We start from the raw sequence: 15,350 nt of genomic DNA on the forward strand, positions 1-15,350 counted from the left end.
CAAACAGACTAATTTTGATAAAAATCAATCGTCTGACGAAAGGAGTTCATAAGCAAGTTAACAACACAAATTCTTTTAAATTTTGTTCTTGTAGATGTTTAGCAGCAGTAGACTAGATGCAGCATCCATCTGCCTATACATGTAGATCTGCTATTGGCAGCACTGTCTACCTGACCAGACATAGCCAACCACCTGAAGTAGCATCAAGTTTTATCAACAGCTGGCCATTCACCCTAGACTTATGTAACATCTCGCAACAAGCTTGCTGCTCATAGGATGCATGCATGGGGCAAAGGCAGCAGGTATAGGCAGATCAATACTGCTCCTAATATACTGCTGATATCAGTTCAAACACGTAACGAATCGGAAGCAGCTATAAGATTAAGTAACGGCTGTCGTGCAAGATCCATTTTATCCAGTCGGGATTTGATCTGACATATGCAGCAAGTATGCTTCTGAATTGAGCTATTGTCGGGATGACGGCTTGTATGAAGTATAACCAATGGCAAACATGGTCACCAATTAGTGAGTTTCCGCATAACTCCTGAATTATGATTAACGAAGACGAATTCTTTGTATTCGTCCACGTAATCCATGCGATAGTCTTTATCAGTTCTTGCTTACACCGATACATCCATGTACTACAACGTTTCTTCAAACATCAACCAAAAACCTCTGTAAACAACAGATTTCCAATCCCAGGCAACCTACCTGCACAATCAAAATCATTCTAAATCCATTCCTAGTTGATGTAGCCATTTTCAGTTCAGGAATTCTTAATGGAAAGGCCACTTTAGGCAATCTTGGATACCATGTCAATCATTGCGAGACAAGCAAAATCCCGAGTGATTTTAAATGCACAGCTATTTTTCATCAATCAATCATGTCCGTATCTACATTCATCAATTTATCAATCCTATAGACCGACAGGAATTTGTTGCCGACTACTCACATTGTGACATAATCAGATGTTAGTAGCATTGTAATTGAAATGCAGATTGAATGTTTTTATTTCACTTTTTTTGTACGTCCTGACTGCAGTATTAACATACATGATGTAGAAGACAGAAAAGTCGAGGGGTCACTGGACAACATGAGACTCTAGGCATATCTCTTAGTCACAACTTGCCTTACTGCATATTTCAGCCAAAGAGTTAAAGCAGGGTGCAGCACCCAAGTGGATTTTACCGTAAATCTTTTGAATGGAAAAACTGAAGGAAATCATATCAAAACAAACCCTTATCTGAAAATAAAGCAACCATGCTATCATATAATACAGCTGTCAAGATTTCAAGATGGTATTAAATTGACCTCTGTTATTTTGTGTTGCTACAATGACACGAGAGAAAAGGTTCTGTTTTGAGACAACGCTTTCTCATCAGTAAACTGAAGAAGGTGTCTGAGACTTTATTGAGCAGGCAGGCGGATGCAGACCAGGGTTCAGCATTGCGGAAAATCAAAGTGAAATTTGCAATGCAAATGAAGACGGTATCACAGCTTCATTTCAGAATTATTCAAATGGCTGTCAGCTGCGCAAGATGGTGTTTCGATTACTCAGAACTGGGTGCATAGTTTTGATAAATTCGGCAACAAACTGGCTTCACTGAGGCAAGATAGTGTGTTGATTTTTTAGAATTGGGGTCCATAGGTTTGAAGATATCTACATCTACAACTACTGGTTTTGAGATGAGCACATATGAACACTTTTCCCTTTGGTAGGTGCTGACATGAATACATTGGTGCCAAGCCAAGCTGGGGAAGCCTAGCCCATTTGTTGAATATGTGATGATCAAACGGGAGTCAGACTCCTCTGATGTTCAACGAGGGTGCTTCTACTGGGTTGGCAATAGGGCTTCATTCAATACGAGATTCCTCCCTTGTGATTGGTGGGGAAGCCTAGCCTATCTGTTGAATATTTGATGATAAACAGATATCGGACTCCTCTGATGTTCAACGAGGATGCTTCTACTGGGTTGGCAATAGGGCTTCATTCAATACGAGATTCCTCCCTTGTGATTGGTGGGGAAGCCAAACCTATCTGTTGAATATTTGATGATAAACAGATGTCGGACTCCTCTGATGTTCAACGAGGGTGCTTCTCCTGAGTTAGCAATAGGACCCTGTTCAATACCAGATTCCTCCCTTGCGATTGCTTGGGAAGCCAAGCCTATCTGTTGAATATTTGATGATTGAACAGATGTCCAACTCCTTTGATGATCGGCAAGGGTGCTTCAACTGTGTTGGCAGTAGGGTCTCGTTCAATACAAGATCCCTCCCTTGTGATGGCTTAGAAAAGCCAAGCCCAGCTGCTTGCGTAAACACTTGCCATTCCCGCCTATTGAATATTTGATGAGTCGACGGATGTCCGACTCTTTTGATATTCTACTGAGAGGGCTCTGCCAAGATGGCAAGTATCCAGTGATTCTTATTTCCTCTATTAAGAGAACTTGGGAAGTCATGCACAGCTGTCCCTGCAGCTCAGAATGACAACCAGTACGCATGTCTCTTGGAAATGATTTGTACTGGCATCGATATTGGCTGTTGAGTGTGTGCACCCTGATATATGGGGTATGGCCAGAACGCTCCGCCTTCGGCCCGGTTTTATTTTGGAGTTTCTGTCCCTTAATCTGGTTTCCACTGCCTAGCTGATGAGCCCAGACCACCCTGTTTTCAAAGTTTTCATCAATTATAGTAGTACATGTGGCAAATGCCAAAGATGCTCGTGACATATTGGATACGTCTCAGCTGAAAAGCCAGAATATCCCCTAGGATTGGCCCTAATCAAGGCGCTTAAATTTCAGCAGCTGGTCTGAGGAATCGAAGACGATTACCACCTCTACCGTACTGAAGTAGACGAGACAAATTTATGACTCTTACACGACCTCTTGAAATGGTACCAAGTACATACAACATACTTTAAAAGACTTTAAGTTAAGCCAAAGCCGCTTTTAATGTCACAACAAGTCATTATCTTGATCATTGCCAAATTTACAAGGCGTGAGGTGATTTCAATAATCCCTTAGCCAATATTTCTCAGTAACTTGAACTAAAGTAAAACCAACAAGCTTAGCAGGGGTGGATACTGGATGGCAAAGGGGCATCTGACCCAAACATCCAAGAATTCCATGGTCAAATTCAATTGTTTTCTTTCCAAGTTTTGAAATAAGGGGGCCCAGGCACCCTTACTGCCCCCCTTAGATCTGCACCTGATCCGTCGATCGACCAGCAGCCTTGCAGAAATAACACATTCGATACTTGTATGAACTCAGATAGAATAACATGTCGGTCGTATATCATTTCGTATTATCCCAAATTTCATCCACCCAAGCCCTCCCCTGGGAGTCCCATGCTTGATCCCAGACCAAGCTTAGCTTAGCCGACGGACCATGATGCCACGCTCTAAAAGTAAAAGAGGCTTAGTTTCATACTTAAGCAGCCAATAATCTCTGATCCATGACCGGATAAATTGATTTTGGGATCACGATATGGTTATTGGACACTGGATCAGACGGCACCATAAAACCACAAGTTGACGAAGTTTTTCTGACCGAATGGAGCGCATCAGCAATCTTGGTCAGAAATGCCTTAAGTTGACCTGTTAGTGTTCTTATCATGATACAAACCATCCTACCGACATGTCACATACTCATAATCTACGTCTTATGGCAAACTAGATTCATTAGCACAGCTAACTTTTGGCCATCAATCACAAATCATCATTTGCGCCAACTCAAACTCATGTCCAGGGCACTCTAGTGGGAACTGATTGTTCCCCAGACCACTTTACATATCGAGGACTTGCCAGCTTGGACAGTGAGGAGCTTCTTGCATGGTCTGGGACACTTCCAAGTAGGGAGACCACGAAACACACAAGTTGAACAACCCTATCCATCATTGTATCAAATTGATTTTGACAGGCTGGCATTATCGGCTTCATGTATGACTGCTGGAATACCAGAAGGACGGTTAAGCAGTGGTTACTGAAGGCAGTAAGCTCCCACAACTGTCATAAGTTCACATCGTGACAGTGGATTCCACACATTATGTGGACAAAGTGGACATAGGCAGACAAATAAATGTTGTCAAATATGCTGACAGAATGAAGTCGTGGTTAATCAGCCTTTTCAGGGCTCATGACGAAGTCGGTTTCAATATCAGAAAGGCCGAAAAAGTCGGCAACTGAATGGCCAACATACTTTTAAGCCTGGCCCCAGGGCAAGACAACCTGCCCCCAAGGGGAACAAGACAACCTGCCCCCAAGGCGTCCTTTCAGCATATCTTCACAAGATTAATGCTCCTCATAAACGCATCCATTAGGCTCATCAGGGAACGGCCATTCCCAAATTAGCAGACGTTCCGAATGCAAGATAATGGACCCCATCAGGGAGGCCTCGCAAGAAGTTACAAATTTGCAAGATATTACCGGCCAACTTCTGGTATGTTTTATTCAGCCTGATTTATATGTTGCAATCCAGTGACAGTCAGTGATGTTCTTGGCCTTAGTAATGTCCCGGGCCAAGCATTGTAAAACACAGCTAACCTCGAGGGGTAAAATTAAAAACAACCAGCTAACTGATAAATACTGGTTCCATTGTCGTCGCAATGAAATGTAATATACAATCTCCCAGGGAAATGAACATAATCAACCTAAAACCTTAATCATATTGAAGGCGTAATACCCAGTAACGCTTTGTCCTACCCGCCACAATGCATATTAGCTAATCAAAATGTCTTTCCCGTCCGGATAACCAAAATCATAACTTTGGTAATGTAATGATTGGTCATTGCCTGTAGCCTTCCTCATGATTCATGAGATTCGGATACGAGCAATCAATAGCGGTGCCACGGGACAACTGATTAGGACACTTGCCTTCAAAGTCGGGAAGGCAAGGTTCGTTATCATGAAGCCAATATTTTCCACTCATCTGACGTACAGTCCTTAAATTGCGTCAGTGGCACTATCCAGCGCGTTCTCTCACTATTTTAGACTTTCCCTATGAACTGCGGTGATCAGGATGAAAACTAGTGTCATCCATCCCAGCCAAACGAGAACATTTTGAGATGGTGACTTGAGATGGAACATAACAGCTTAGCTATAGCTCAAAGTTGAATGACTTGAAATCCTATTTTCATGGCTCCTTATCATCTGATACACTTTACGTGTCGGAGTAAAAAAATTGGCAAGAAGATCCATTTAGTCAAAGTACAAAGAAATTGAAAACATGCTTTTAGTTAAATGAAATGGCGAAGCAAGCACTGAGTGCATCTCATTCTATTGCTTGTATCTCTGAAGAACTTAACTGAGAAATTCCAATGGCACAATGGTGCATACAACCTGTGATGGGGAGAAGTATAAGTATAGAGCACGAAAACTGACCTAGGCAGAGGAAAAATCTCTCAAAAACTCCTTCAGGTTTGAATACAAACTGGGCAAAAACTTCATTACAAATCTGAAGTACCTTGAAAGTAAAACGCAATCAATTCTAATATTATCTCGACTGCTACGTCAAGAGGTTGTTCGGAAAAAGTTGAAACGTGCAAAATGTATGAAAACATTTCTAGGATTACTGTATGTAATCATCATGCTTTTCTCGTCACAAAAGAAAATCGAAGCAACTTTTTTTATTCTGCAGAAGACCGGTCTTAGACAGTCTCCTGCCTCTTTAAAAGGAGAATGCTCTGCATACCGAACTCTATACCAGCTACATCATAACAGCTAGAAAGAAGAAATGAAACGGCCAGGGGCCATTGTGCTCACCGTATACATCTTTTAGTAGGCAGAATCATGCTTAGTTTAGAGGTGAATATGGTGAACACAATCAGGCATGAAGACTTTTTTTAGATGTGTATTGATGTAAAGTAATAAGACAGGGCAGTATATATAAGTTTATGATCCAACCAATAATTGTCTATGACATCAACAAGATCAATATCGTGTGATTGCTAAGAGTCCCTGCAATAAAAAATTCATCGAAAAAAAGTCATTAATAAGCGAGATATTGCATGTCCTACTTTTTCAGTTTTGACTCCCTGGTGGCCAAATCAAGAATCAGATCAGGCCAAAATTCGGTGTCAGAGATTATCTGATGTAGGGGGTTACTTGTACCAACTTTCAAGTTCATAGCTTCAGCAGTTAAGAAACGTGCCATAGTTACACTCTAATGGCCAATTTACGCCATTTGACCTCTGTGACCTAGAAAAGGAGGTCAAATCCAAAAATCGTAGGACATGTGGTGTATCCTTGCTAGAAGTCCCTGCCATAAAAATTTTATCGAGAACAATTCACTCAAATAAGCAAGATATTGCACTTCTTCCTTTTTCCATTATGGCCCCCTGGTGGCTGAATAAAGAATCAGATCAGGCCAAAATTCGGCATCAAAGGTTATCTGATGTAGGGGGTTATATGCACCAAGTTTCAAGTTCATAGCTTTACTGGTTAAGAAACGTGCCATAGCTTACACTCTAACGGCCAATTTACGCCATATGACCTCTGTGACCTTGAAAAGTAGGTCAAATTGAAAACCCGTAAGACATGTGATGTATTCTTCCTAAGAGTACCTACCATAAAGTTTTTATCGAAAACAAGTCACTTATAAGCGAGATATCACACTTTTTAGATATCCACTTTTGGCCCCCTGGTGGCAAAGTTGAGAATCAGATCAAACTGAAATTCAGCACCAGAGGCTATGTGATATAGGGGGTTATATGTACCAAGTTTCAAGTTCATAGCTTTAGTGGTTAAGAAACGTGCCATAGTTTACACTCTAATGGCCAATTTACGCCATATGACCTCTGTGACCTTGAAAACAAGGTCAAAATTAAAAACCCGTATAATATAAAATGTATATTTGCTATGAGTACCTACAACAAAAGTTTTATCGAAAACAAGTCACTAAAAATGATTTCCAAGATAGCCACCTAATGATATGGCACCAAATAAATAAAAAATCAAGAAAATGTAAGGTACAAGTCAGAAAAGACAAAAGTGAAAAGATAAAAAAAATAATAAAATAAAAAAAATATTTTTGGCCGTCCTTGACCGGGGTTTGAACTCACGACCTTTGGATTGCCACAACACGAAAAACACGAAACATGCAATTTCGGCCATATCTGTGTCTGCGTTGTGACCTCTGTGACCTTGACAAGTAGGTCAAATTAAAAACCCATATGATATATGATGTATCCTTGCTATGAGTACCTACCACAAAAGTTTTATCGAAAACAAGTCATCAAGCGAGATATCACACTTTTTAGATATCCACATTCGACCCCCTGGTGGCCAAATTGAGAATCAGATCGGACCGATATTCAGCACAAGACGTTATCTGATATAGGGGGTTATATGTACCAAGTTTCAAGTTCATAGCTGTGGCGGTTGAGAAACGTGCCATAGTTACACTGAAACAGCCAATTTATGCCATTTGACCTCTGCAACCTTGAAAAGTAGGTCAAATTAAAAACCCGTACGATATATGATGTATCCTTGCTATTAGTACCCACCACGAAAGTTTTATTGAAAACAAGTTATTGATAAGCGAATTATCACACTTTTTAGGTATCCACATTCGGCCCCCTGGTGGCCAAGTTGAGAATCAGATCAGACCGAAATTCAGCACCAGAGGTTATCTGGTATAGGGGGTTATATGTACTAAGTTTCAAGTTCATAGCTGTGGAGGTTGAAAAACGTGCCATAGTTACACTGAAACAGCCAATTTACGCCATTTGACCTCTGTGACCTTGAAAAGTAGGTCAAATTAAAAACCCGTATGATATATGATGTACCCTTGCTATGAGTACCTACCACAAAAATTTCATTCCAAACAAGTTATTAATAAGCGAGATATCACACTTTTTAGATATCTACATTCGGCCCCCTGGTGGCCAAATTAAGAATCAGATCGGACCGAAATTTAGTGTCACAGGTCATCTGACCAAGGGAGTCCTGTGTACAAAGTTACAAGTTCATAGGCTTAGCGGTTAAGAAACGTGCCACTGTTTTTGAAACAGGATACGACGACGACGGACGACGACGGACGACGGACACTGCGGTGTTGTATAGACTCCCCTACGGTGAGCCAAAAAGATCTGCAAAAATCCCAGGCTGAAAGAAGAGAAATGGAATTGGATCAATATCCAATATGAAAACTGACCCAAATTGCATGCTACTTCGGAGTAATAGCAGAAAAAGTAAATTGACTTACCCTGCATTCCGAGAACATTCCACTTGCAGATCTTATCGCTACAGGACATGGTCAACAGACGCTCTCCCTGGAGTACACCATCCCACGTCTGAACCGAAGAGCTTGTCCGCACCGGGATCGTACCTTCACCGGATTCGATCTTCGTCCTCAGCTGTCCACGCGCCTTGCGATTCGGGTGCCGGTCACCACCCTCGCCGTCCTGCCCTGGTTCGTGCGGCGAGAAGATCCTGGCGTCTCCGCACGGCGACGTGGAGATGTACAAATGGAATTGCACGTTCTCCTTCAACTTGAAGCCGCCGGACTCATTCCGTTCCAAAATAGACTTCTCCACCTCTTCAGGACTTTGTGCGTGCATCTGGACCTGGTTGTAGAGGAATCGCAGCAGGGATCGCCGCGCAACTATCTCGGCATGACAATCATTGAGGGCTGTGCCCTGGTCACTGATATATTCGCCATTGATACACTTCGTACCGGTTGCCAAACTGATCACTTGCACATCCCCCAACTCTGGACCCGTTGACATGACGAAGCCGGCGAGGACTTTGCGTCTTGCAGTCGATTCAGTGAAATTATTTGTCAGCTCAGCGAATTTGTCTAGGACCACTTTAGCAACATGATCAGCAAGAGACTGGGGGAGCTTCTGAGAGTTGTCGCTGGCCATGGGTTGCAGAGCTGCAAAATATGAAAAGATTTGACATGAACATTTGTATTGCAAAAACAGGTGTTTATTTTTTCTGTGTCGTGGTTGAAGAGTGAAAAAGACTAGGACAGAAAAACCCTCAAAGCGAATTTCGCACGATAAGCAAAAATCTAGTGTAGGTCAGTAAGCTAAGTTCTGCCTGCTGAACATGTGGATCATAGGGTTCCATTCAGAAACATGCCTCTGGGAATTCCATTACAATGACTCAATGCATCAATTTCTTTGATACTGACTGATGCGCGGGAGACATACATGTGAGGCATTGAGAGAAATTCACTTTGAGACAGATTGTTAAGTGGTGCATACAAACAGTGGTCACCATATGAAAATAGCTGAATACAAGAGGGTGCAGGACATGCTAGAAGGATGGGTTTGGAAATGAATCCACTTTTAGGACTAAAGGGTTAAAACATGTGAAATCCTATACCACTCAAACTCACCATGACAACGGGATAAACATGTTGTCATAGACAATTTAATTCGAATCCCTCTCTTTTATAAAGATAAATGATGATGAATGAGGCAGGGTCGTTAAGATGCCTTGGAAGATCCCCGTTGTTGATATGACAGTTTTAGTTCATTACTACTTTATTAATGCTAATTAAGATTAACTCTTCAATCCTTGGAAAGCCTTAACGAAAAATCCCCCATTTGATAGTATTTTATGATGGCCTTACAGTACGTTGTCGTGGTACAAAAAAATATAAGGTAAAATGGGCGTCAGTCTTCCTAGGTCCATATTTTTGGTGCGTTTACTATAGGTCAGTTGAGGCTGATCAATTGCCCATTGATTTGTTGACCTTAGTTTTTTCACATGCCTGTGACGACATAGTGCAACGGAAATCTGTGAATATCCTTTGATCTGCTTGGAGAAAGGAAGCCAAAGGAAGTCTTCTCATTGGGAAAGGGCCATGAAAAACGATCCATCATGTCCCCCCCCCCCGGCCTTTATGGTGAAAAGGTAAGAAAGGAGACAAAAGATAGAGTTAGAGCAACAGGGAGCTTTTACTGTAAACTGCCGGCATTTTCTTTATCTGTTTTTTGGTGAATAACAACAACTTGCAAAAAAGTACCAACAATTTTGAAAAGTTCAACTTTTCATAATTTCTATTTAGGCTGATAACAATATTTCTTTCTTTTTTTTAAATTAAAATTTTAGTCCCGACGTCCAAAATCTGCAAAAACGAAACAGCCGCAAAAATTTGGTTTACAGTATCAGCTGCCATCAACGGGAACATTCTCAAAAGATTGCAATGAAATTTCATACACTTGCTGCAGTCAAAATCACATTTCAAAGAGGTCCGTTTTTGTGTTGCAACCACATTCCAAATTTTTCATCGATAGGTAATGCAGTTCCTTTGCAATAAGCCGTAACTAGAATTCATAATTCTTGGTGAGATATATCATATGTAAGTTCTAGGTGGTCAATGTTCACTTTCCACGTCTCATGTATTGTTTTCAGGCCTCAGTCACTAAACTTGTGACAAGTGACAACGTGAATCTATAACTCCAGCATTGGGTCTGGGTCCAACAGTTGTGATATCAACAAGTTACAAGTACAAGTGAGTTCAAATAGTACCAATCTAACGGGCTATGGTGAGTAAACAATTTCAGAAAATCCATTTTTAATGCATTTGACAGTGCAGAGTATTCGAATTTCAATGTTTTCTTTTGCAAATTGTTCATAACTAGACGATAGTACACCTCGATCCTTCATTCGGCTGTAATCGACACTCTTTCTTCCAGGACCTACAAATACTGAAGGCAAAGACAGAGAAGCGTAAGTATTGGCAAGCGAAGCATTCACACTAACTAAATAAAAAGAGGCCCAAGGGCCCCCCCGCTAGGCTGACGTTTAAGACAAATGACCGTAGCAGGTCAAAAATTAAAACACTGTGCAGGGCTTCCTAATAGCACAGACCGACTCAATTGAAAAACACTAAACATATTCATGCTAACATTTCAGCTTCGACTCCTGCATACACATGTAAGAAAAATTTTTAAGGCAATCTTTATTAAATGACTCCTACTTTTTATTCAAGAAATAATTTAAAAATATTTCATCTGGATCTATCAGTTTTCTGGACCACACTTGTTCCAATAGAATGCTTTATTAGAAACCAACTCTTGCTGTGCAGAACATGTTTTATTAGTATCGGAAAAAATTTGGTGCCGACAAACATCGTCAGAAATTTCGACCAAGTTTCAATTCTGTCTAAAAAGTACATGAACAAAAAAACTCTTATAGGATGTCTTCAGGCGGACTTGCGATATCAACATGCCAGATTAGGCTGACGGCGATTTGGAAACGACAACATCCAGGCTCATAAACAATCGTCCAGACACAGACCCGACCAATAATTCGCCAATGACCCTGATATGACAAACAGCAAATATTACACAAATTCGCCAAAATCTCATGGTCCAACAAATCGTTTCCATGGTTACGACCACATCAGAGCATGCAAATTATGGACCTGCCACCAGTAACTACAGCCTATAATATTCCATCGATAGGCATCGATATTGAATTTTCCCGGCACTGGTGGTGAAAGTTAACCACTCGCAAGTGAATCAATAACATTCCTTAAGATAATTGATCACGGCAAGGATTTATCCGATTTGAGATGGATGACCTCATCAAAATAGTCAACGGGTGGTGAATATTCGAGGGATGTAACTGGATTTTAAGATAGGACTGGACTAGAGTAACCCCCAGCTATGCACTTGCACCCTTAAAATAGACAAATGCTTATGAAAGAATTTACACAAAACTAAACCCAGTTCTCATGATCCGCAAAACTCAAGCAACGCCAAAAAGGGAATTTACACAAAACCAAACCCATTTCTCATGATCTGTAGCATGCCAAGTAGCCTTTTGTAACTTTTGGACATCTAAATCAAAACATGACGACCAACCAGAGGGCAGTTTGAAAGAACTTGATAAGTGCAGAACAATTCAAAACACACTTGGCACCACGACAAATCATCACCATGCAGTCTCAGCACGATCCGAGTCACTTCCCAAATTACCACATCTCGGCCAGAGTACACAATCTATCAAACTGGAGTCTACATGGTCCATTGGTGATGAGCTGACGTTCTCCTAATGGCCATGGCTAAACCTCGTAGGCGGCTAGGAGCTCCTGCCAACTTGAAAATAGAGAAATGTCCCTCAGGACCAGAAGACTTGCATGCCATAGTTCTTTCTGTTAGTGTCCAGATTTTTATCACGCTGTGAATTTGCCTTTATGGTGTGAACATACTTTTTGAGTACTGAATTTGAGTCCTACAGGTTTGTTGAAGTGTTCCATTAGCAAAATTTTTTCCTCGGGGCTGACACAAATCAGGTACTCTATTCAACGCCTGAAAATGGACTCAGAACGCTCTGAAAGTTTGTCAAGATTTTGATCATGCGTCAGATGCTGATGGTCATGCATAAAAGTATCAATTTGCCTTAGGCTTTGAAAGTACTTTTTCAGCACTGAAACTGCAAATTCTTTTCATGGGAGCTCACATCAATCAGGTAGCTGTATTCAACGTCCTTCAATGGGCTCAGAACTTGCTAAAACTTAATGGAGCCATTACCGTTTTGATTATACGACCACCTCCATTACCGACAAGAGCCCATAGCCTCGTACCTATGTCTTATTCATCACAACAATGTCACCCCAGGGACTTCGATCAACTAAAATAATCAGTATTTGTGCCCGATTTAGTGCAATTACCCTAAAGGATCTTCCAGCGCACTTATAGGTTCAATGAAGACTTTTAAAAGCCATCAAATTTTGTCATAAATGCAATTTCAGACTTAGAATGCAGACATAGTAGATCAGTAAAACAGTAAAATGGTTGATGGAAGCGGAATCGATTACTTTTTTAATGAGTTTTTAAACGATCATTTTAGGTTGTGCGCAGAATTAACAAGTACATGTAGAATGTAATGTTTCAAACACATTGTGAAGAAGAACTCGTTTTAATGCTTTCAAAGCATTCATTAGCCCCCAGAATGGCTTTAAGTCTTTCAAACTGAAATATCCCACCACTAATTTACCTCCGACGACAGGCTATATCGATTTTATGCGCTTAATAGTGTCCTAATGGCAATATTGTACACTATTAGAAGTGATGTAACACTACACTAATTGATCCTGGCAATTCGAGATACAATGATGGGACATGTATGAGCGCTAATTCTATCCCACAACTACTTAGAATCATTGAATTGGAAAAGTGACAGCCGATACTACAGTGAGAGATCTATTCTCCTTCTTCTTCTCAATAGGGTGGCTAAAATTGGTTCCGACTCCAATAACACAGTCAACCTGGGGACAGTAAGACAGTCGCTCAAATGAGTGACCGTCTTTCAAATGATTATCGTTTCCCGATCAATTCCAAGTTTTTTGGCTTTGAACTGAACTGCACAAATCAGCATTCTGAACTATTGTTTTCTGCTAATTGATTGCATAAATGACGACACTTAATACTGCATATTGTAGCTAATTTGAAAGACAGTCGCTCATTTGAGACACCGTCCTTTAAATGACTGGCTTTTGTATACCTGATACCCGCAAGTAGTGCGAAATCTAGCCTAGACTGGCCTATTCACACCTAAAGAAAGACGTGAGCCCCACTAATGGACAGGCGAATTTAGTCCTCAAATAACAAATCATGAATGAATGCATGCCCTCTAACATTTCCCACGCAGAAGTTAGCGACTGCCTGCAGTGAGGGAAGAGTTGCCATCATTTCATTTCTGCCGACTTTTCATAACCATTTCCTAGTGATTTAGCTAAGTAATGGCTAAAGGTCAGCGGCTCCTCAAGGGAAGGATGGTGTTCACAGCACCAGTCTGGTCTATTCATTTGGCAATAGCCCTGTAACCATTAGGTCATGCTGCCATTACAGTTGTCGAAAATGTCTTTTAAGCTTATCCTCAGTAGGGAGATCGGTCGAATGATGGTTAGGGTGCTGGGCTCATAATTAGGCCAAGAGTGTGACTCGCAGAAGGATCATTGCTGAATCAATCTACATTCCTTTGCACTTTCTACGAGACACAAATCCGATGATCTTTGAATCTGGCATATCTGCAATTGCTGTTTCTACCACAGCTTTTTACTGTTTACTCTTTGTCCAATAAAACAGCTTCCTTCTCGGCAAATATCACAGTTTCCTATCCACAGATTCCAAAAAGTCTTTCAGCATGTTCAGACACAGAGTACTGACATTTTTCCTCACATACAAACTCAAATATGATCTTGTAGCAGCAAAGACTTTGAGGGTTGGTTACAACTGCTGACCATAGAACTATACGTAATCCAAAGCCTGTGAAAGCGGGCCTTCTTCCATCAACTTTTCCGCAGGCAGTGGAAGCTCCCCCACCTCCCCCAAAGAAAGATTGACATTTGCAGTCTCATCCGGTGACAATGGTACGACAACACAGCATCCAAAAGACATGTTCCACATCCTCCCACAAGAAAACACAATCCCCGCTGGCGAATTTACCCGCATCAGGTGCCCGATACGATGTCGATCATCTCTCTGACAAAAAAGGCCTCCAAAGGATGGTCTCAAGTTCCAAGCACCAAGAAAAATCACCAGTTGGTCTTTTTCATCTCTACAACCCTGCACCATGGAGACAGCTAATTACCTATCTGTACTAGTTCTCTTTTTGCACTAGCCAAAGGTTTTCAGGAAGATGACATGTTGATGATGTTTTTATGAGGAGCCTCATAACCTATAGGTTAACATTGCTGGCTACCACACAAAAGGGTCCAGGTTCCATCCGGGGGAGAACCCAGGATTGTATTTCTGGATGAACTGGTGTGGCTTTCAAGAAACTAAAATTCCTGGCTCTTCACAGTCCTTCGCCCTTTGCCAACAACATCATTATTACCAGCTACACTATGTCAACCGCCAAAGCGAGCGAAAGCGACACCATAGTTAACTGGTTGACAGTTTTACAAGACATGTCAGCCGGAAATGTACGATTTATCCAGACACAAAAGTATCAAATAGATCAACGACAATAGCTGGGGATTTGTTCGAAACCATTTTGACGTTATCTGTATCACTTGTATCAATAACTGTCGTTTTTTTCGACGGGGAGAAATAACACTTGTTGCGTTGCCATGGTTTTCAGTACAACACGAGATTTTGTCGGCGGCAACTGACATAATGGCTGATCTACCGATTTGCCAAAAGCTGTAACTTGTCAAAATGGAGATCTAATTGATTATATTGACTTATGGATGAAGAGAATAGCTCGATGTTAGGCGATCTGTTTTTAACTCTCCTGGGGCCAGTAGCAAGCTCTCTCGCCACTTCTCGGACCCATTATTGTCCAATTAATTAAGTTTACTAATATGGACTTCTACGGACTGATGCATTATTACCAATTATGCCAGCCCACTGGTCTCATCACGATGCAATGCTGGTATGGCACGAAG

The 15,350-nt window shown here is 41.2% G+C and overlaps 1 protein-coding gene across 2 annotated transcripts in view; it reads right to left on the bottom strand.

Annotated features, from left to right (window-relative positions):
* Positions 1–15,350, bottom strand: part of LOC135498169 (double-stranded RNA-specific editase 1-like) — a 50,579-nt gene that overhangs the window by 7,750 nt on the left and 27,479 nt on the right. For both annotated transcript variants that reach the window (XM_064788363.1, XM_064788364.1), the window contains one exon: positions 8,202–8,873. In XM_064788363.1, coding sequence (XP_064644433.1) covers positions 8,202–8,873 — 672 coding nt within the window. The remainder of the gene's footprint in view (positions 1–8,201; positions 8,874–15,350) is intronic.

This window comes from Lineus longissimus, chromosome 13 (genome assembly GCF_910592395.1).
Source record: "Lineus longissimus chromosome 13, tnLinLong1.2, whole genome shotgun sequence".
NCBI classification, from domain to species: Eukaryota; Metazoa; Nemertea; class Pilidiophora; order Heteronemertea; family Lineidae; genus Lineus; species Lineus longissimus.